Source organism: Bufo bufo, chromosome 2, assembly GCF_905171765.1.
Source record: "Bufo bufo chromosome 2, aBufBuf1.1, whole genome shotgun sequence".
Taxonomy (NCBI): Eukaryota; Metazoa; Chordata; class Amphibia; order Anura; family Bufonidae; genus Bufo; species Bufo bufo.
In genome coordinates this window covers 616,376,130-616,398,500 of record NC_053390.1, presented here as the reverse complement: position 1 = coordinate 616,398,500, position 22,371 = coordinate 616,376,130, and the positions used below count along the sequence as shown (strand labels likewise).

The window sequence follows — 22,371 nt, the reverse complement described above, 5'->3', positions numbered from 1 at the left end:
GAAACAAAAAACGGAACAACGGATCCGTTAACGGACCGCAAAACACTGAAAAAGCCACACGGTCGTGTGAAAGAGGCCTAAGTGTGATGCTGTCTATTCACCATCTATTTGTATGTGTTGTTCCTCTTTTATTCCTCCCGAATGTTTATTATTAAATTGACAACTGGTTGTTAACTTTGCCCTCGTCAAGGGGCGGGTTCCTACACAACATAACACTATCAGCACTGATTTGACAATGTCAGACTGTGTAGGGACACATCCCCAACTAGGACCCAAGCTGTCAATTCATTCATCAATTTCTAGGAGAAATAAAAGAATAATGCACAACATAGAGTAATGAGAAAAGACGCACCAATATTGTAATTTTACTAAAAGAATAAGTCAGGAGAGCTGACGTGTGCTCATTAAAGACTCCATGATATGCTCTGTTTATACTTGTCTGGTTTCAGGAGGATATTCCTCTAAAGGCTTCCTTACACAAAGCATTGTGGGCTGAACACATCAATTAGGCAGCGGAAGGCTGACAATCTAATGTGTATGATGAGCACCCAATATTCCAATAGACGATGTGTGGGGTAAGAAGGATTGGGCGAGTTAAATTTCAACATCCAATTCTTTTGTTCTCCCAAAAAAAAGCTGTCTGGTGGCTTCTTTATTTCCTCTCTCCACTGTAGACACGTTGTAGAACTAAGAATGCATGTGTATGGGGGTTTTCAGGAGAGAGTTGTCGGCTGAACACGTATTAAGCTGAGAGCTAATGATAGGACACTACTATCTACTTATACAGGAAAGCACTGGGCATCACCATATCTGCATGGCTTCTTGTTGGGGTCTGGGAAGGTTTTCCTTTTTTTTTAATCAGAATATGTCTTTCAACAGAATAAAAATGTCGAATCCAAAGCAAGTGGAGCTTCAGCAAGCCTGTGGGAGACTGAATACCTATAAATCATTGCAAATATGTGATTTAATGTCCGTTTCAGCTACCATCCGAAAGCCAAACCCAGCCGAAGAGCTGAATGACCCATATGACCTGGCTTTCTAAGTCCATCCATGGTTGTCAGAAACCCTGCACTGTTATAAGTTTGTACTGCTCAGACAAACCTATTTACTATGGCTTGTAACTAATGAGAGCAATTCAGCTCGGATACAAATGTGAATTACATAGCCTTCAGATCTTAAAGGGATTTTCCAGCTTTTTATTTTTATTCGACTTCTGGTTCCAGTCGGTCAGCTTCGGCACAGATGGAGTCATGTGTGACACTGCAGCTGGAAAACCCCTTTTGGACACAAACATTAGATTTTAGTCATTGGATCATCAAATTCACATCAATGGGGGTATCTTGGGCAAGGGTGCTGGCACAGGTCACTGCTCTGCTGCGTTTTGGTTGCGGCAAAAACAACTTCATAAAAAAACTCATGTGGTTTTGTAACATACCTGCTGTTATGGCCTGTTTTCTTCCAGCAAGGGGAAAGCACACAGCAGGCTTAGGCCTCCTGCACACGACAGTATTTTTTTACGTCCCGCAAAACGTGGTTCCGTTGTACCGTGATCCGTGCCCGTTTTTTCTTCCGTGGGTCTTCCGTGATTTTTGGAGGATTCACGGACATGAAAAATGAAAAAAAAATCTAAGTCAAGTTTGCCATTGAAATGATAGGAAAAAACGGACACGGATCACGGACGCGGATGACAATCTTGTGTGACTTGAATGGGTCCGTGAAAAAAATAGGACAGGTCATATTTTTTTCACGGCCAGGAAACACGGATCACGGATGCGGCTGCCAAACGGTGCATTTTCCGATTTTTCCACGGACCCATTGAAAGTCAATGGGACCGCAGAAAAACACGTTAAACGGGACAACGGCCACGGGTGCACACAACGGTCGTGTGCAGGAGGCCTTAAAGGGAATCCGTTACCATGAAAATGCAATGTAAGCTACAAGCAGCATGTTACAAAGCAGGAGATGCCGAGCAGATTGATGTATAGTTTTGCGGGAAAAGATTAATTTGTATTTATCTTGTACTGTATTTTACACATTTAACTTCAAAGCTCAGAATGGGCTGGAATTTAAGAAAGCGGTCCTATCCACATGTTTTTTTGTTTTTTTTTCGGTGTCTTTTTGCAGCACCAAAAACACAGCAAAGCTGCAATGTGTGCCAGAACCCTAAGGGCTCTTTCACACAAGCGGATCCTGTGCGGGTAATCCGCTGCGTGTAAGAGTGCCAAGCCCCGCTCCGGACAGCAGAGACACGGAGCAGTAACATGACTGATAATGCTCTTTGCCTTTCTGTGATCTTTTTACTACAAAATCACGGTGACAACTTTATCTCAGAACTCTTGCACACGAACGTATTTTCATTCCGTTTTTTTTTTTTTTGTGGACCGTATACCGAACCATTCATTTCAATGGGTCCGCAAAAAAACAGAAGGTACTCTGTGTGCATTCCGTTTCCGTATATCCGTTCCACTAAAGGATAGAACTTGTCCTATTCTTGTCTGCATTACGAACAAGGATAGTACTGAAGTGCCAGCCGTTCCGCAAAATGCGTAATGCACACAGATGTCATCCGTATTTTTTGCAGATCCGTTTTTTGTGAACCGCAAAATACATACGGTCCTGTGCAAGAGGCCTCACTGTGATTTTGTAGTAAAAAGATCCCAGAGGCACGGAGCATTAACAATCATGTTACTGCTCTGTGTCTCTGCTGTCCGGAAGGGGGCTTGGCACTCTTTCACGCAGCGGATTACCCGCACAGGATCCGCTCGTGTGAAAGAGCCCTAAGACCACATGCACACGTTGCGAATTATGTGCCTTTTTTCCACAGCATAGTACAGTACCAGCAAAGTTTGCAGATTTTTTTTTTTCCATGCGGAAAATGACCTGCTGTGCAGATTTCAAAATCTGCCACATGTCAGTTATGTTTGTGGTTTTAGATGCGGAGTTCACTCTCTTCCAATGAAGGATGAGATCTGAGGCAAAAACCATCTAATCCGCACCAAAAACCAGTTAGAAATTGCAAGTTTTGGTGCCGATATGCTGCAGAAACGCACATAAATCTTATGCGTGTTCACCCACAGGTTGCCTTAGGGTGCTGCCACACATTCAGGCTTTTGGATGCAGTTTTTGAAGCCACAATCAGGTGTGGATCATAACAGGAGAGAAAGTATTAAGGGGATATAACTTCTCCACTCCTGGTTTTGCCTTCAAAAACTGCATGAAAAAAACTGCCCCTAAGAACTCTGAGTCTTTCAGCCAACAACTATCCCATATTGCTTCCCACCAGGGGTGCACCTAACCTTTCTGCTGCCTGAGGCGAAAACCGAAATCTCCCCCCCGAATGCCAATTTCTTAATCTAACCCCTTTGCCACAATGAAAGCGCTCATTGCCCATGACCCTTCCGCTGCCCACCTCTTGCCCCTACCTGGTGCTGCCTGAGGCGATAGCCTCACCTGGCCTCATTGGTGGTGCACCCCCGCTGCCCACCAATATGACTCTTTACGATCAATTTGTATCCTGTGTATGTTCTGGCCTAATGCTGCTTTAAAAGGGGTTGTCTCACTTCGGCAAATGGCATGGAAAGTATTTTTTTTTTGTATATGCATTTCATAATCAGTACTAAATGTCAATTATAATAAGCTACTGTATTTGTATGCAGAATGGTGGAAGGAAAGCTGCATGAACCAGTCACTCAGGCAGTATTAGATGTACGATTCCATTAAAAAAATATAATTCCCATATCACCTTTTAACTCTTACAATCAACACAGCGCAACTGTACGCCATTGATACATAGTGAATGGATAGAGCAGGTATCACACAGCAGGCACCTGACTACAATGACCAGGCTTGCAGATGACTAGGTCATTTAACCCCTCAGATTTTGTGGTCAATAGTCACTACAGCATCTGAGGGGCTAGACAGAGGGGAAGGGGCTCCCTCTGTTCTCTGATTGGAGCCCCTACTGCAAAATCACAGGTCTTCAATTGCTTACTATGCAGCCTGGGGCCTTATAAAGGCTCCCTGGCCTGCCATAGTAAACTATCTGTTAGGGTCCATTCACACGTCCGTTTTTTCTTTCCTGATCTGTTCCGTTTTTTGCTGAACAGATCTGGACCCATTCATTTTCAATGGGTCCTGGAAAAAAACGGACAGCTCAATGTCTGATTTTTTTCAGGACCCATTGAAAATGAATGGGTCCAGATCTGTTCAGCAAAAAACGGAACAGATCAGGAAAGAAACAACGGACGTGTGAATGGACCCTAAAACCCTGCCTTCGTCATGCTATTGCGGTATATGGTATAAGCCAGGGATCAGCAACCATTGGCATTCCAGCTGTTCTGAGACTTCAACTCCCAAAATCCTCTTAACTTCTACGGGAGTTACAGGAAAAGCCGAATAAGGCCTCAGTCAGATGTAAGTGTTTTGGTCAGTGATTGTGAGCCAAAACCAGTATTGGAGCCTCCACAGACATAAGCTATAAAGGAGAGATCAGCACCTGTTCTGTGTTTAGATCCACTCCTGGTTTTGGCTCAAAATCACTGATGGAAGTCACTAACCAAAACACTGCCGTGTGAATGAGGCATAAGTATGCATGTCAGGAGTTGTAATTTCACAGCAGCAGGAGTGCAGGGGGTTTCTGATCCCTGGTATAAGCAAACAGATGATCCCATATGCCAGATTGTTAAATTGTTTTTAACACAAAAATATACATCATTTTACATATAAAAATTAGCATAAAATAAACATAATTGTTATCACCGCCTCTGAAAATATCAATTTTTTTTTCATTTAAGTACCCCTAGGGGACTTCAACATGTGATCATTAGATCGTTTATATACCATAGACAGTCACTGTACCTTCACACAATTTAATTTAATTTAAAGGGGTTTTCAGGGATTTTAATATTGATGACCTATCCTCAGGATAGGTAATCAATATCAGATCGACAGGGGTCCAACACCCGGCAACCCTGCCAATTGGCTGTTTGATGAGAAGGCCGCGCTCTGTGCTGTCTGCATCCATATCTCGGTTCCGCGGTCCCTCAAAAAAAGAAATAGGCATTTTAACATAGGGCAGGTCGTGCAGGTTTAGGAATATGGTTTGTGTAATCCAAATACGTTTGTATTGTACTGGTCTAAAACAAATATAATAAAAATAAAGAATGTGTGAATCTTATGTGCAAATCTAGTGGTACAAGACAAAAAAAAGTTTTATAATGCTAGTTTCACATCTGCTGCACCAATTCTGGCAGGCTGTTCCGGCAAAAATGCAGAGAACTGGACAGAAACTGCTGAGCGCAGGGAGAAGGTCTAAAGATGGGACTGAGACAGAAGGAGTGAGATGTAGGACAGTGAAATCCAGGACAAACAGCACAAGTGAATTGGTAGATGGAAATAAGAGCAGATTTGTAAAACTCTGTGACCAGGAGCGGACTGGGAACTTTAAAGTGGCCCTGGAAAAAATAAATAAATAAAAGTGGCCCCATTTTGTAGTCAAGTGCAAACTGATAGAAGGCAGGCCCAACACAAGTAGGTAATACCACCCTAGTAGAGCCAAATACCACAGCGCATCACAAAATACTGCTCCAGCAGCATAAAATACATCGCCAAAAACTGCCACTGGCCAGCTGTGAGAATGGCTCAGGCGGCCCTCTGGGAAGTTTCCCTGTAGGGTCTATGGCCAGCCGGCCCCAGTCTGTGACCAGCTTTACAGCTGCTACTTTGGCTACTAGAGACTAACAAATTATACAGTGCACTCTATGAATCTAGTGCAATCATGAGGGAGGAGAGCTCCCCCCACACCCCTCTCACCAGTTACTGAAGGGCACCGTCATTCACTGATGAGGAAGGGGAGAGACGAGTGAGCACTTACCGCATGAATATAGTCCACATATACATTGTTGTTTTTTTTTTGCCAAATATGCACAAAAGTGGAGGCTTCCCTTTAAATAAAATTCTGTACTCCTTATGTAATATTTTTGGCATTTCATAAAACCACATTTAATTATTTTGGCTTCTAGGATTAAAAAATAAAATAAAATTAGGTTTTGGATATGTACAGTTTTAACTGTAGAAAGTGCCATGGTTTCCTTTTTCCACTAGGTGGCACCAAAGCAGCGGTTATAAACAGCATAACTTAGGTTCTGGTCATATTGATACACATCTGAATGGGAAAAAATGCATCCTAAAAGAAGGGTCCTAATGGGTGGCATTTTTTATTTCTTACTGGGTAGGGTGCTTTAGGTGGCGAAGCTTTTCTGTCTACCAAAACTATGAAACCAGACAAGAAGGAGGCTAACTGATGCCGACCTGCGTATACAAATAAATCATATTTTTGTAAACTCGCTTTACATGAATTAGGAAAGATGAGTTTTCTGACCTGGCTGATTTTTCGGCAGATTTCTCCATTTTTACCCTGCTTACTGACATCACAGTTGAAGTATACAAACCAAGAACATTACATCTATATTCACAAAGAATTTTGATGCATGAAAAAAAGGCAACTTTTGCATTTGGAGTGCCAGCTCTTGGACTTCCAACATTACCACATCAAGCACCAGTCACAGGCTTTTCCAGGCCGTATCTAAATATATATTCATTTGTGCTCAAATCAGTAATTTGTGGGAATGAAAATACATGGTTGTACCAGAGGTAATGTAGGAATTGCTAGATACGACTACTGGAACTTAAGACAGAGGATATAATATGCTTATCTGCCAAAAAGCAATCACTTTATTAAAACAAGAAAATCCTGCTATGTTCCCATAGTTCCTGAAATATACTTCACCGTGATATTAAATGGTCAAGTTTCCAGAATTTCCTACAATCTGAGATAAAGTAAGACATCTCAATTTAAGGCCTCTTTCACACGGCCGTTTTTTTTTCCCGTTTACTGGCCGTTTTTTGCGGTCCGTATACGGTCCGTATACGGAGCCATTGATTTCAATGGGTCCGCAAAAAAAACGGAATGTACTCCGTATGCATTCCGTTTCCGTTTTTCCGTTCCGTTTTAACATAGAACATGTCCTATATTTGGCCGCAAATCACGTTCCGTGGCTCCATTAAAGTCTATGGGTCCGCAAAAAAACGGAATGCATACGGAAGTGCATCCGTATGTCTTCCGTATCCGTTCCGTTTTTTGCGGATCCATCTATTGAAAATGTTATGCCCAGCCCAATTTTTTCTATGAAATAACTGTATACTGTATTTGCCATACGGAAAAACGGAACGGAAAAACGGAACAAAAACACAAAACGGAACAACGGATCCGTTTAAAACGGATCGCAAAACACTGAAAAAGCCATACGGTCGTGTGCAATAGGCCTAATGGACACCTTTCACTGTGTAAAATGAAGCTCCAGTTGAGGGCAACACAGAATTTCCAGATGCTAGGCAGAAATACCCACATTACAATACTAGCTATATAGCTATGTTCATACCAGGAAGGGCGACAGCCAGAGAATTGCTACCACAAAAAGTGCCCGATTAAGCAGTGTCCATACAAATATGCTATGCATAGGTCCCCTACAATGACACACTTACCACTCCATGGCCCTAACAGGAACATAGATGAAAGCAGCCTAGTAGCCCCACTTGAATACATTCTCATGCCAATGCCTCCAGTCAGTATTGGAGAAGAATAATCTGGCAGGACGGCCTCATTGAATCCTGGCCACTTTGGCATGGGATTTAGGAACGAGGAGCAATGAAATAGGCCTATGAACTGTGTTCCACTGACAGGCCATTATTTTAGTAAAAGGTTCCACCAGATCTGAAAATCCTATAATTTATCACCATCTATGCTCTTCTCATCCTCAGGGCTCATGCACATGACTGTAGTGTTCTGTCCACATCGATATATGTCAGTTTTGCAGCCCCGCAAAAGAAATAGAACATATCCTGTTCTTGTCTGTTTTGCTGAAAAGGATAGGACAGTTCTACAGAGTGCAGGACAAACTGTTCCGTATCACAGCCAGTATCAGTGTTTTGCAGATCCACAATTTGTGAACCACAAAAAGAGCTGCAGCGGTGAGCATGAGCACTTAGAGGTACTTTTGGCTGTGTCAAAATAATGGCCCCAAAGATGAGAACAATGGGGAGATTTAACAATTTTGGTGAAAGTTGAGACCAAATTTATTAAATGTCATAATAAATGAAGTTTAGTACAGATTTGCAATATTTTGATGGAAACTGCAAGATTTTCTAACAACTGGGACATTTTTCTGCCACTTTGTGGGAGAAGAGCGTATAGCCAGCTCTGTGGGAGCCTGCGACTTTAACAGAAAGTCTCAATTTCAATTACTGCAGGCGACCTTTCATGAGTTTACGCCTGTCTGGGATATGCTTACATCACCTATATTTGCGCCCTTTCTCTGATAACACATTCATAAATGTGATGGTCCTAACGCCACTTTATTAACCACGCCCACTTATCTCGGCAGAGGTCTATTTCAGCATGAATCTTTTTTGGAGCGAATACTGACGGTATGTGATCAATTTGGAGCAAGCTAGACGGCTTGTAATTTAGAGCATTTTGCACTACTTTTTGGCGCAGACTGATTGATCAATCTTCCCTGATGTCACCAGAATGTGCCTTTTATGAGCAGCTATTAGAGATGATGATGCTAAGGCCTCATGCACACGACCGTTCCGTTTTTTGCGGATCTGCAATTTGGAAGCCGCCCGTGTGCCTTCCGCAATTTGCGGAACGGAACAGGCGTCCCATTGTAGAAATGCCTATTCTTGTCTGCAAAACGGACAAGAACAGGACATGTTATATTTTTTTTGCGGGGCTAAGGAATGGAGCAATGGATGTGGACAGCACACGGAGTGCTGTCCGCATCTTTTGCGGCCCCATTGAAGTGAATGAGTCTGCACCCGAGCCGCAAAAACTGCGGCTCGGATGCGGACCAGAACAATGGTCGTGTGCATGAGGCCTAAGTAAGATTATACCTAAACTTCAGATTATATATATATATATATATATATATATATATATATATATATAAAAATAAATAAAGCACGGCACTCCTGGATAGAAATAAAGATTGTACACCAAAATCAGACTCCATGTAAGTGCAAACATTTTTATTTTTAAAACATCGTAAGTTTCAAGTAGAAAATAAACCACAATCATTGGTATATTTAGTCAGTAACAAAAATGCAATAGAAATAGTAAAAAGTAATTTTTTTTTAAAAAATTGTTTCTTTAAAAGAAGCAATGTGTCAAAAGGTCATCTAGAAAAAGAATTCAGTAAAACCACAGGAAACACCCGTAAAAATCGGTCACAAGTGCAAGCATAAGGCAGACCGCATGGACTACATCAAGTGCTGTTGAAGACATTGTAGTGGACAAGTCCTGCTTGTGGCCAGCACTACAGTGGCATCCCAAAGGACAGTTTGAAGGCCAGCTCCACAGCAACCTCTGTCACCGAGTCGTGAAAGCAGACATACAACTCCTGAGGCTGCGGCTGCAGGAAAAGTCTCCTGGAAGAAAGAAGCGGCAGTCATTCTGGGTGATTAATATCCTGGGTGACTTGGCATGGCTGCAGGCCCATTGTTCTGTCCTGCATCACTAACACAGCACTTTATTAAATATACATACTTTTCCCTCTTCCCCGTGTACATATCAACCGGCTGCCTTTTAGTAATCATAGCAACATTTCATTAAACCACTTCAGCTCAGCTATAACCAAACCAGCATGTGCGAGGTTACTTGCCAATATTCAGGCTTGAAGGAAAATCCCAGTTACCATAAGATTTACATCAATCACCAAAATAGAAAAATAAAAGTCACTGCTTCTTACCCTATTACCCAGTAAGACATTTTGGGAGGTGATTTCTTCTGGTCAGTCCAGTTCTCAGGAGAACATTCAAATAAGACACCATGTTCCTTAACGGGACCGAGCCCTGTAAAGTCCCTGCACGTATCTGCCTTGGTATTGCCATGTCTCTGCAGGATTATATAAGCATTCGTCTTCATGTGGTCGTCAGATATCTATGTCAATTCACATTCAGGTAACAGCCATAATAACGACAGGCAAAAAATACATTATATCAGGGATCCAGCTGTTGTGAAACTACAACTCCCAGCATACACACTTACATTGGCTGTTCTTGTAACTCTCATAGAAGTGAAAGGAGGATTCTGGGAGTTGTAGTTTCAGGACATCTGGAGTGCCGCAGGTTGTGGAGCCCTGCATTATATGATTGTTCCTGGAAGAAGTAATAGTAATACAAATAATAATGGTATCAAACACAAGATTACCAGGGCAAATATCACCAGCAGATGTTGCAGCCATGTTTCATTTATAAAAAGACAAAACCTCAATGGTCAGCCCTTCGGTCATATTAGGAAGGTATTTTTAGGTGTGGGAGTTTTCCAAGATTGTAAATTTGCTAAATATAGTAATAAAAAAAACTAAATAAGCCATTACCTGATAAATCCACAGCCATGCCAGTGTTCTCTTACCTTGGTGCAATGGAGGTTGTGCCCCTCTACCCACCAGCCTCAGTGGCCTGGAGCTGCACACCACTGGAGCCAGTGATTTGCTGCGGGCACACAGTGACATGCAGTTTTTAGTTTAGCCAGTTCAGCAGCCTTGTTAACCCTGGTGTTCTGCACAGTGGAAATTATTTAATTAATTTCAGCTAGCTACAATAAAAAACGGCATCCATAGGGCTCATGCACACGACCATATGTATTTTGCGGTCCGCAAAAAACGGATCTGCAAAAAATACGGATGACATCCGTGTGCATTCCGTATTTTGCGGGACGGAACAGTTGGCCCTTCAATGCGGACAATAATAGGACATGTTCTATTTTTTTGCAGAACGGAAATACGGACATACGGAAACGGAATGCACACGGAGTAACTTCTGTTTTTTTTGCGGACCCATTGAAGTAAATGGTTCCGCATATGGTCCGCAAAAAAACGGAACGGACACGGAAAGAAAATACGTTCATGTGCATGAGCCCTAACTGCATGACAGCTGCACTGTGTGCCAGCACCCTCACAAGGGTAGACGGGCACAACACCACTGCAGCAAGGAAAACAAAGACCAGCGGGAAGCATCGGTCTTCCGATCACAGATAACACCTTTAAATCCATAAAATGGCTGAGTGAAAGTGATTAGGGAAAGAAAAAACAATAGGATTTCACCAAAGGGTAAAGGGTTGTTAAGGGCAACTACTTCAGCTGTGTCACTTCAGCAAATGTAGAGAAAGTTAATACAAGGCACTTACTAATGTATTGCAATTGTCCATATTGTCTCCTTTAGGCCTCTTGCACACGACCGTATGGCTTTTTCAGTATTTTGCAGTCCGCAAAAAATACGGATGACGTCCGTGTGCATTCCGTTTTTTGTGGAACGGAACAGCTGGCCCCTGAAAAAACAGTACTATCCTTGTCCGTTATGCGGACAATAAGGGTACTTTCACACTTGTGTTGTGAGGATCCGGCAGGCAGTTCCGGATGCGGAAATCCGTTTGTAAACGGATAGCATTTGTAGACGGATCCGGATGTGGATCCATCTAACAAATGCATTGAAACACCGCATCCGTCTCTCCGGTGTCATCCGGAAAACTTGGGTGTTGCCGGAACACTTGGGGCCGGATCTGGCATTAATGCATTTCAATGGAAAATATTGCCGGATCCGGCATTCCAGCAAGTGTTCCGGAATTTTGGACAGAGAAAATACCGCAGCATGCTGCGGTATTGTCTCCGCCCAAATACCGTAAGAGTGACTGAACTGAAGACATCCTGATGCATACTGAACGGATTGCTCTCCATTCAGAATGCATTAAGATAAAACTGATCAGTTCTTTTCCGCTATTGAGCCCCTAGGACGGAACTCAATACTGGAAAACTTTAACGCAAGTGTGAAAGTACCCTAAAAGGACATGTTCTATCTTTAAACGGAACGGTAAAACGGAAATACAAAAAAGGAAGGCATACAGAGTACCTTCCGTTTTTTTGAGGATCCATTGAAATTAATGGTTCAGTATACGGAACGCAAAAAAACGGAACAGAAACGGGGAAAAAAAATAAAAAAAAAAAAATGTTCATGTGCAAGAGGCCTTACTGGCATCATTCATTTTTCCATCACATTATACTCATTATACATTATGCTCGTTTCCAGAGGTTATGACAACCCAGTAATCCAGTATCCATGGTCATACTTACACACTATATGAAAAAGTGACGGCCTCTCTGGTGGCTGGGACCATGGGAGTGCACATAGGCTGGCACTTTTTCCTATAGTGTGCAAGCATGGCCACTGCTGCTGGATTGCAGGGTGATCGTAACTCCTGGTTATAAAAAAAAATATTAAAAATTGGTCTTTATTAAAAATCTTTAGCAGTTTTTGTCACAAAGCGTTTGATTTTAGCCTAGCCTATAAGTCGTTATCTCTGAACTCCTGACAGCTCAAACATTTATTCTAGCCATATTCTTATCGATTTGATAAGAATTTAACTACAATGAGTGTTTATGAGCAGTCAGGATGGAGAGAAAAGCTTCACAGAAGTGGTCAGCTGAGTTCTCGGACCGAACACATTGTAAACAGACAGCTTGCTACTAGGGTTGAGCGGTATATCGGTGTCTGCGATATACCGCGGTATTAAGAAACGGCGATATGACCGTTTCCTAATAACCGCGGTATTTTATGACGTCATAGGAGCGGTCGCACGCGTGCCAACCGCTTCTAAAACGTCCATGTCCTGCCGACTGCATACATTACATGTTGGTCCCCGCAGCGGCCACATCCTCCTTGCTCCTATTTCCCCATGACCCTGCCCACCGCAGAGTGCGGCCCCGTACCTGCTGCAGCATCGCATCCTGGAGTCCACAGAACTCCCAATGAGCCTGGGAGGACAAAGCTGGGAGCATTGGGGACCTCCGATTCTGGACCCTGGGCTCCGCAGCGGCCGCATCCTCCTCGCTCCTATTTCGCCCTAACCCCGCCCACCAAAGTCAGGAAACGGCCGCACAGCAGCAAGTGAGGGAGGCTATGCAGGTCTCTCTCGGGGACTTCTCCTGGCCCTGGCCTGCCACTGTCCAAGGCAGGAGAAGTGTGACAGTGGAGGAGGACATAAAAGATAGTTGTCCTCTCTTCCTGCCTAGACCCCCTGAGGCCCATCAGCAGCCCCTGCATAGGGCTCTTCATCTCTACCCAATAGAAGGAGATGGGGAATATACCTGTCAGGAATCCCATCAGTAGAAGCCCCACACAGTATAATGTCTCCCTGTTGCCCCCATACAGGAGCAACAAGGAGACACTACTGTATACTGTATGGGTCAACAAGGAGACATTATACTGATTTGGTGGAGGGGGGTATAATGTCACCAAGTGGCAAGCCCCATGCAGTATAATGTTACTTTGCGGCCCGCCTCATGCAGTATAAGGTCTCCTTGGCCCCAGCCTCCCCATGCAGTATAAGGTCTCCTTGGCCCCAGCCTCCCCATGCAGTATAAGGTCTCCTTGGCCCCAGCCTCCCCATGCAGTATAAGGTCTCCTTGGCCCCAGCCTCCCCATGCAGTATAAGGTCTCCTTGGCCCCAGCCTCCCCATGCAGTATAAGGTCTCCTTGGCCCCAGCCTCCCCATGCAGTATAATGTTACCTTGGCCCCAGTCGCCCCATGCAGTATAATGTTACCTTGGCCCCAGTCGCCCCATGCAGTATAATGTCACCTTGGCCCCAGTCGCCCCATGCAGTATAATGTCACCTTGGCCCCAGTCGCCCCATGCAGTATAATGTCACCTTGGCCCCAGTCGCCCCATGCAGTATAATGTGACCTTGGCCCCAGTCGCCCCATGCAGTATAATGTCACCTTGGCCCCAGTCGCCCCATGCAGTATAATGTCACCTTGGCCCCAGTCGCCCCATGCAGTAAAATGGCCCCAGTCGCCCCATGCAGTAAAATGGCCCCAGCCGCCCCATGCAGTATAATGTCCCCTTGGCCCCAGCCACCCCATGCAGTATAATGTCACCTTGGCCCCAGCCGCCCCATACAGTATGATGTCACTTTGTGGCCACATACAGTATAATGTCACCTTGTATCCTCCATACAGTATAATACCTCCTTGTGGCCCACCGCCCCATACAGGATAATGTCTTGTGGTCCCAAATGTTTTTCTTCTAAATGGCTATTTATCGCGATATATGCAGCAGGCTGAATCCAGCCTGCTTTTGTGGGAGGGGCGTAGGGGGCTTCTTAAGCCCAAGCCGCCCAGCTCACCGGGTGCACGTCCTCTCTCGCCTGACGCTGGTAGGAGGAGCTGCACCCGTCACTTGCATTTACGGCCCGAAAGCTGCCTGCACGTGCAGCGGTTTCTGCACGCCAGAACCGCCAACTCCAAGGTAAATCCCCCCTCCGGTAACCTCATCCCCGTCCCCCACCCTCCTCAGCTCCCGCCCGTCCCCCCGCCACCAGTCTCCTCCGCACCCCGCCCGGTCACTTGCCTCCTCTCCTTCCGCTTCCGTCTCGCCGGCTTGCGCTCCAACCTGGAGCGCATCACGTGACCGTGGCTCGGCGTCCCGGAAGTCGGCAGGAGCGGGCGCTCCCGTCTCTGGCCCCGGCTCGTCCTCCTCTCGCTCCCAGCGCTCGTGGATGCACGGATATCCACGAGCGTCGGGGGATTCGCCTAGCTTCAGCGGCACTCCCCCCCCCCCCCCCCCCGGACCCAGCCGGACCGCTGCCGGTGCCGTTGGTCGTGGGGGGGGGGAGGATATGGATAGCACTGCCTCCTCAGCTCCCGCCCGTCGCCCCGCCGCCAGTCCCCTCCGCACCCCGCCCGGTCACTTGCCTCCTCTCCTGCCGCTTCCGTCTCGCCGGCTTGCGCTCCAACCTGGAGCGCATCACGTGACCACGGCGCGGCGTCCCGGAAGTCGGCAGGAGCAGGCGCTTCCTTCTCTGGCCCGGCTCGTCCTCCTCTCGCTCCCACTGCTCGGGGATGCACGGATATCCACGAGCGTCTGGGGGGGGAAAGGGGGGGGGGGCCTGGAAGACAGCCCACCTTGCTGCCTGGCGTGCCCCTGCCCAGGCCCCCGCCACCCCCACTTCCTCCTGTCACCCTGCCCAGGCCGGTACCCCGCTCCCGGCCGCGGCAGGGGGCCAGGGAGGAAGGAAGAAAAAAAAACAAAAAAAACAGTACATCACCAAACACCCCCTTCACATGGCCATCCATGTCTATAAAACGCACAACCCCCCCCCCACTATCCACCTTCCATCATCCCTGGCACCCGCATCGGGGGAGGGACAGTACGGTCTTCGCTCGGCATCTGTCCCTCCCCCTTTTGCCCCCCCCCCCCTTCCCTAAACACCGGTTCGCACACCCACCACCACTGGGGCATTTCCCCGCGCGGGCTGGCCTTCCCCTTTGCGCTGGTCCGGTCCCCTCCCCGCCGAGCGTCGCCCGCGGCCGGGGGGGGGGCCCGGCGGCTCGGGGGGTCCACCAGCCCAGCACCCGCCAGGTGACCAGCGTCATCCTTCTTCGGGTGGTCACGTCCGGGTAACCAAAAAAAAAAAAAATTCATGTTTCCCAACCCGTCCACCCTCCACTACTTTTTTGTCCGCAGGAACGCCCTGCTCTCTTCTCATCTCTTTCCGCTCTCTTAAAAAAAAAAAAAAAAAAAAGTTCACAGGCAAGGCCTGTTTCCATCCGACATCGCCTGGCCGTGTCCTATCTCTCTCTTTGTTTTCCGCTCGGGTCACGCAACCCAGGTGTCTTCAAGGTGGTACGCCCACCTCGCATTCCCACACCTACCCCCGGGCCGGGTACGCCCAGGCCCCACTTTGTCCCAACAGTCTTCTTCACAGGTACGCCCTGAACCGCCCCTCAACCCGTCCACCCAGGATCGCCGGGCTCACAATTCTCTCAGCGTCCCCTCGCTACAACCCCATCGGTTCCGCAAGGACGCAACCCTACCCACGTGTTTTTCCACTCCTTGGCTCGCCGCTGCAGCAGTCACGCGCCATCCCCCGGCTCCGGCCCGGTCAAATGCCAGGAAACCTCTGGTCTCGCACCAGTTGCGCTTTCCTTAAATCAACACGTTCGGTCTTGTCCTTTCAGGTGACTAAGCTACTCCGTGAGTGCTCCCTTGGAATCCTTTGGCCCCCCTTTTTTTTTTTTGGTCGTCCAGGTAAGTAGCGACCACGATTCACTATTCCGGCCGCCCGGCACAGCCAATCGTGGCATCATATACTGTTCTTTTCAGGTGAACCAGGGATAATCTCGGCTTCGCCAGGTCGCTTCCGTCCCCTCTGTTCACGGCATTAACAGCTCCAGCATCTTAAGGTAAGGTTATAAACCACGCCCAGTAAGGGGACCTCGCGTCCTCCGGCCTCGCCCCGACGCTGGGCACCTCCGTCCCGCCACGCGCTTCTCTCTGTAATACCACCCGCACCCACCTCGCTTCCCCCTCCAGCTTTTCTTTCCCCTCTTCGTTTCAGCTCCAACATGTCCCACGTGTCCGACATCGAGGACGCTCTATCGATCGTGGAGTCTGCGGTATCGGAACGGGCAAGTCGCTCTTCTTACCGGACTTGGACCATCCCCAAGATGATTGCCGAGCTGGACAAGCGAGGAATCCGCCATTCGGCCACAGCCCGAAAGGCCGAATTATATCACCTATTGTTTCCAGAGCCATCCACAGGGTCCACGGAGCAGATCCCCATGTCGACCATACAGCTGTCACTAACGCAGCTACACGCCACGATAAACAATTTGTCCAGTTCCATCTGTGACATGAACACCAGGCTCCAGGCAGTCGAAAGCAGGGACGCTTCACCTGCCGCACCCTCCAGTCCCGCCCCTGGTCCTTCCACTTCCCAGCCATCTTCCTCAGGTAGGTTGTCTGGGCCGCCCGAAATAGCCCCCTCCTTTTTCGTCCCCGAAAACCTGCGCAGGGACATTCTCGCAGGCAAGGACGTGAACCTGGCTGCGGTCCTCATCTCCACGCACGACACGGTGGAAAACCGGACCATCGCTTGCGGGGACGTGTCCGTAGTCCTGAAGGCCAAAGACGCGAGGTTGAACAAAAAACTCTCCATCCCAGAGTTCGTGCTTGCGTTCAGCCTCTACCGCGACATCATCTGCGCAGCACACCCAGCCAGAAGAGAGGAGCTGGACGCATATTTATACAGGGTCACGGAGCTTGGGCACAAATACGGAGGATTTGCATATTACGACTATCACCGGTCATTTTCGGCGAAGGCAGCTGCAGCCCTCGCCCAGTTCCAGCATATCACCAACTGGGCCTCCCTCGACATGGAGCTATTCTGCAGACACTTTGCAGGTCTCAGGTCTCCTTTTTGCTCCTTCTGCCAGTCAGTCCTGCACGCCTCCGATTGGTGCCCAAGCTCCCACGCCTCCCCCCTGCCAAAACAGCAGCCGAGCACTTCGGCCCCCCAGAAACCGGGTCCGCTCCTGGACAAATTGGGTCGCCCCATCGTGTACCTGGGAAAAAACCAGTTGTGCAACAACTTCAACTCCAGCTTCTGCAACTATAGCAAATGTAAGGCGCTCCACATTTGTTCCACCTGCTTCCGGGCCCACCCCCAGTCCACCTGCTCCCAGCGCTCGGCCAAAAGCTGACTGGCCGACATTAATGTCCCCCTTCTCATCTCCCTCCTCAATACCCACCACGATCCCGCCTTCGTCCAATTCCTGCATTCCGGTTTTTCATCAGGCTTCCACACCGGCCTGGTCACCCTGCCTCGGGATTCCTGGGAGACCCCCAATCTCATGTCAGCCATGACGGACCCGGCCTCGGTGGATTCCCTTCTGCAGGTCGAGCTGCAGAAGGGTTTCATCATAGGGCCTTTTCCCACCCCTCCCTTCCAAGTCTACAGGGTGAGCCCCATTGGGTTGGTCCGCAGCAAAAATTCCAATAAAAACCGACTAATATATGATTTGTCAGCGCCTCATGCATCCAGCACCCCGAGCCTCAACTCGTTGATACCATCAGAAGAATACTCCATGCGCTATTTTCCCCTGGACGAAGCCATCCAACTCATCCTACAGGTAGGGGCGGGGGCTTGGCTCTCAAAAGCGGACATTTCGGACGCTTTCAAGCTCCTACCAATCCAGCCCCACCTCTGGAGGTTTCACGGGATCAAATGGAGGGACCAGTATTACTTTGCCACCCGCCTCACGTTCGGGTCAAAGAGCAGCCCCTGGCTCTTTGATCAGTTCGCCCAGGCCCTCCATTGGATCCTGGTAAACCACGGCAACTGTCCCAGAGTCATACACTACCTGGACGATTTCTTACTGGTCGAGAACCCAAACCATGTGCCCGACAGGTTGGAAAGCCTCCTCTGCATTTTTTCCGCCTTACAGGTCCCAGTGGCGCCATCAAAGGTTGACGGCCCTAGCACGGTCCTCACCTTCTTGGGTATCACGCTCGATACCTGCAGAATGGAAGCCAGACTCCCAGAGGACAAACTAGTCAGGCTCCAGTCATTCATTTCTGCTCACATCGGTTCCAGAACCATGTCCAAGGGCGACCTGCAGTCACTGTTGGGTTCTCTCAACTTTGCAACCCGCATCATGCCGCAGGGACGATCCTTCACAGCAAGACTCCTCCAGTTGTTACCCACAGCCTCAACCCAGGACTCGCTGATCCAACTGGACCGGGAAGCCCTGGCCGACCTGGACATGTGGAGGGTCTTTCTGTCAGCATGGAATGGCATCTCCATGTTCGTCCCTCACTGGAGCCCCACCTGCCCGACCGTGTACTCTGACGCGGCAGCATCCGTCGGGTTCGGCGCCTTATTCGGCCACCAGTGGTTCGCTGATTCCTGGCCCTCCCAGATCCTCTCAGACCCTCAAGCCATCCAGTCCTCTCCTCTCCTTGAATTGTACCCCATCGTGGCAGCAGCTCAAGTCTGGGGCAAAGTATGGAGCAACATGCCCGTGCGTTTTTTCACCGACAACCACACGGTCGTCGACATCATCTCCAAAGGCAGATCCAGTTCACCCAAAGTCATGCGCTTCCTACGCAAACTCACCTGGCTTGCCCTCAAGTTCAATTTCCATGTTTCTTGCACCCACATCCAGGGTATCAGGAACGTCGCAGCAGATGCCTTGTCTCGCTTAAACCTGACTCTCTTCTTCCAGGTCATGCCTCAAGCCGACAGAATCGGGATTCCACCCCCGGACTTCGGCTCTCTGATCCTGGACTAGACAGGCACCTAGTCATGGCTCATACTCTCATCCGCAAGTCCCTGTCCGAAAACTCCACAAGGAACTACCAGTCGGGTTGGAAAGCTTTCGAGGTATTTCGTCACCTTCACCTGTTGGGCCTTTTTATAGGTAAATGCATTGATATCCAATTCATTATTGTCAAAATGGATGTTCATTGCCTTTAAGAGCCATGCTCGACTATAGTTGCAATTTTGTATGTCTTGAGTAGGCCAAATTAAGGTCACACAAAGGTTTCTACTTCAGTGTTATTCTACTCATGAATATACCAGTCTGAGAAGAGGCATCCTTGTTTACTTTTAAATTTATGACGGGCAATAAAGATAAGCTCTGTGCAGCTGGTGATAATTACCTATACAATTAGGCATTTATAAATGAAGCAAAATACATAATATGTGTGTATTCATTTATTGAGCCTTAGTTAGTCCTTAGCATAAGACAATCAGTAGGACATATATATATTTGTTTATATTATATTGTTTTATGTTACGAAGACAACATGTATCCAGTATATTGTATATATTTCTCATTAGAAGAGTGTCTGTGAAGATGTGTATTTTGTAACAATTAATCACATCTTTGGTATGACAGAGGAGGTACTGATATCTTTGTGAGAAAACAAGGGAATTTACGATCCACAAATAAACAGTGTGAGAAACACTAAGTGAGACGCCTAGAGGTCTGTCTCTAATTGCTACAAGTGTCAGAATTAATCCCTATGGCTTTGAATTAAAGCTTCTAAGGTCAAAATGTATATTCGGACTTATATAAGTTAACCCTTTATACTATGATGCAAATAGATTATACAGCAGTGCCACCTATGTGTCAGTAGGTGACATTACAACAGTAGCAAAAATGCATTCTGGGTAGGGTTATGATGTCACATTTTATCAATGGTCACACCCATCCGACAATGATTGGAAAGTTCCCAAACTAGGAAGGTGTGTCTAACTGATAAGTTTGGGATCATAAGCCATAGAGAGAAAGTGAGAAGGAAGGAGAAAGAAGGAAGGAGAAGAGAAGTTGAGGTCTATCAAGATGAAAGCCATGGTGAGATGTGCTATGATGGACCACCCAGCTTTCCTAGGAGCAGAAGTGAGATTCCTACTAGGACTTGGTAAGAGACACAGAAAATGATATTTCATTTTATTAAGACTAATTTGATAGTGTGGGTGAAATTATACCATCTAGATTGGCGAATAAATAAATAATTAAATTAATTGATCATCTCCATATTGAGATGTAGTTTTAGGATATTGTGAGGCTTCATTCTACCTGCAGAAGAATCTGGACTCATAATCTAGCAAAGCATTAAATAATTTCTTATATATATATATATATATATTAATAGAACATTCTTCGCCAAGCTAAGTGATGGATTCCCACAGGAAGGACTTATATCAAACCCTTCCCATTTAAGATATGGACTAGCAAAATCCTAGATCCCTGTTATTCGTCTTAATAGTCTTACCAAAGTTACGTATGTGAAAATAGTCCAGGATGGGGCGGAAGGATAAAGTTATCTCTTCTAAGTTATATCCTTGAATGGATTTGCCCATCTTGAAGCCATGTGATGTGTAGTTGGTTAGGGGGGGCAGAATGTATTTAGCATTCTATATTGATGTCTAGGATTAGACATGCCCATCCTGATATCATGAGGTTTTCTCTGAACAGAAGTAATATATAAAACTTATGTTCATATTTTGATATCCTAACCTAACAATAGCTTGGTTATAATGTGACAAGTTATTTCCACTCACATGTATTGTTAAGCTTGTAATGCTTTATATTAACGCTATATATATATTCATTTGCATGTATCATTGTGTTTATTTACTTATATATATGTTTATAATCTTGTAACCAATAAATCTGCATATTTTTATAATACCTGTGTATTATTGTATAATGCAGAACTACATTTTATCATTAACATCATCTCACGTCAAAAAGAACTTATTTATCTGAGGAAATAGTCGGACTCAGATGTGAATTGTATCAATTAGGTTGTCTACAATTCACCAGGTCATGATTTTAAGAATTTATGACAAATTTTATAAATTTAATTTTTTAATGATTAATAATTTTTATGACCATAATTAATAATTCATAATTGAATTATTACCCACCGACACACCCCAGGGGCAACGTAAGCGAAACCGCTTTCATCATGGCTTTCCTGGCATACTGCCACAAGGACCTACACCTCTCCTTCAGCACCATCAGATCGTATCTGTCAGGAGTCCAGCATCACCTCATGATCCGTCAGCCAGACAGCAACCCTATCTTTTCTTCCCACGCCATCAAAGCCACACTGCGGGGTATTCAAAAATGCTCTCACAAATCCGGACCCGTCAGGCAACCCGTCTCAGGGGACCTGTTCAGGAAACTCTCATCCTCCCTAGACAGCAGTCCTTTTGGCCCTTTCAGAAGCTGCATTCTCAAAGCCGCCCTCTACCTAAGCTTCTACGGCTTTCTCCGGCCCGGGGAATTCACCGGCACCTCTCCTCACAACTCAGGCCCGGCGCTAAACCAACTCACCCGTAGTCGCGAGCGTTTCACCTTCACCTTGCCAGTCTCCAAAACCTCACAAATCGGGCCCCCAGTGCACATAGAATACTTCCCGACTTCCAACTCCTGGTGTCCCGTGGCCGTCCTCAACGGGTTACTCACCACACTGGGCAATCGGGCTCCCGCCAGCCCTCTCCTTCCTTTCCCGTCACGACCTCTCACGTCCTCGCAGTTTGTCAAACACATTCGCAGCCTCGCGTCCGGGTTTGGGTTCAACCCCCAGGCCATCACGGGCCATTCATTCCGGATCGGAGCCGCCTCCGCCGCCTCCAAACATGGGGTCCCGGCCCATATCATCCGTAAGATGGGCCGCTGGAAGTCCTCTTGCTTCTCACGATACATCCCGCACCCGAAAGCCGAAATCGCTGCGGCTTTCTCTGACTTAGTTCTGTAGTACCATCTTTCACAATAAAGAGTCGCTCCTTACACCTTTCCTACTCGTATTTTGCCCCCTTTATTTGGCCTACCCTCGTCACGTGGCAACAGGCACACCACCAGCCACTGTAGCTAGATTAGGTTCAGTCACACTCCACAGGCTTCGCGCCGCAGCCAGGACCACAAATGCAGCAGGCTGAATCCAGCCTGCTTTTGTGGGA

General features: G+C 46.9%; 2 protein-coding genes across 3 annotated transcripts in view; one reads left to right on the top strand and one right to left on the bottom strand.

Annotated features, from left to right (window-relative positions):
- LOC120990987 (WD repeat-containing protein 49-like) overlaps positions 1-1,468 on the top strand; it is an 80,840-nt gene extending 79,372 nt beyond the window's left edge. Inside the window, exon 27 of the mRNA XM_040419879.1 lies at positions 880-1,468. Coding sequence (XP_040275813.1) covers positions 880-1,042 — 163 coding nt within the window. The 3' untranslated portion in view covers positions 1,043-1,468. The remainder of the gene's footprint in view (positions 1-879) is intronic.
- A 7,694-nt stretch (positions 1,469-9,162) lies between these two features.
- Positions 9,163-22,371, bottom strand: part of INTU (inturned planar cell polarity protein) — a 71,039-nt gene continuing 57,830 nt past the window's right edge. For both annotated transcript variants that reach the window (XM_040418428.1, XM_040418429.1), the window contains 2 exons: positions 9,807-9,952; positions 9,163-9,486 (listed from right to left, as the gene is read on the bottom strand). In XM_040418428.1, the coding sequence (XP_040274362.1) occupies positions 9,375-9,486; positions 9,807-9,952 (258 nt within the window). In that variant the 3' untranslated portion in view covers positions 9,163-9,374. The remainder of the gene's footprint in view (positions 9,487-9,806; positions 9,953-22,371) is intronic.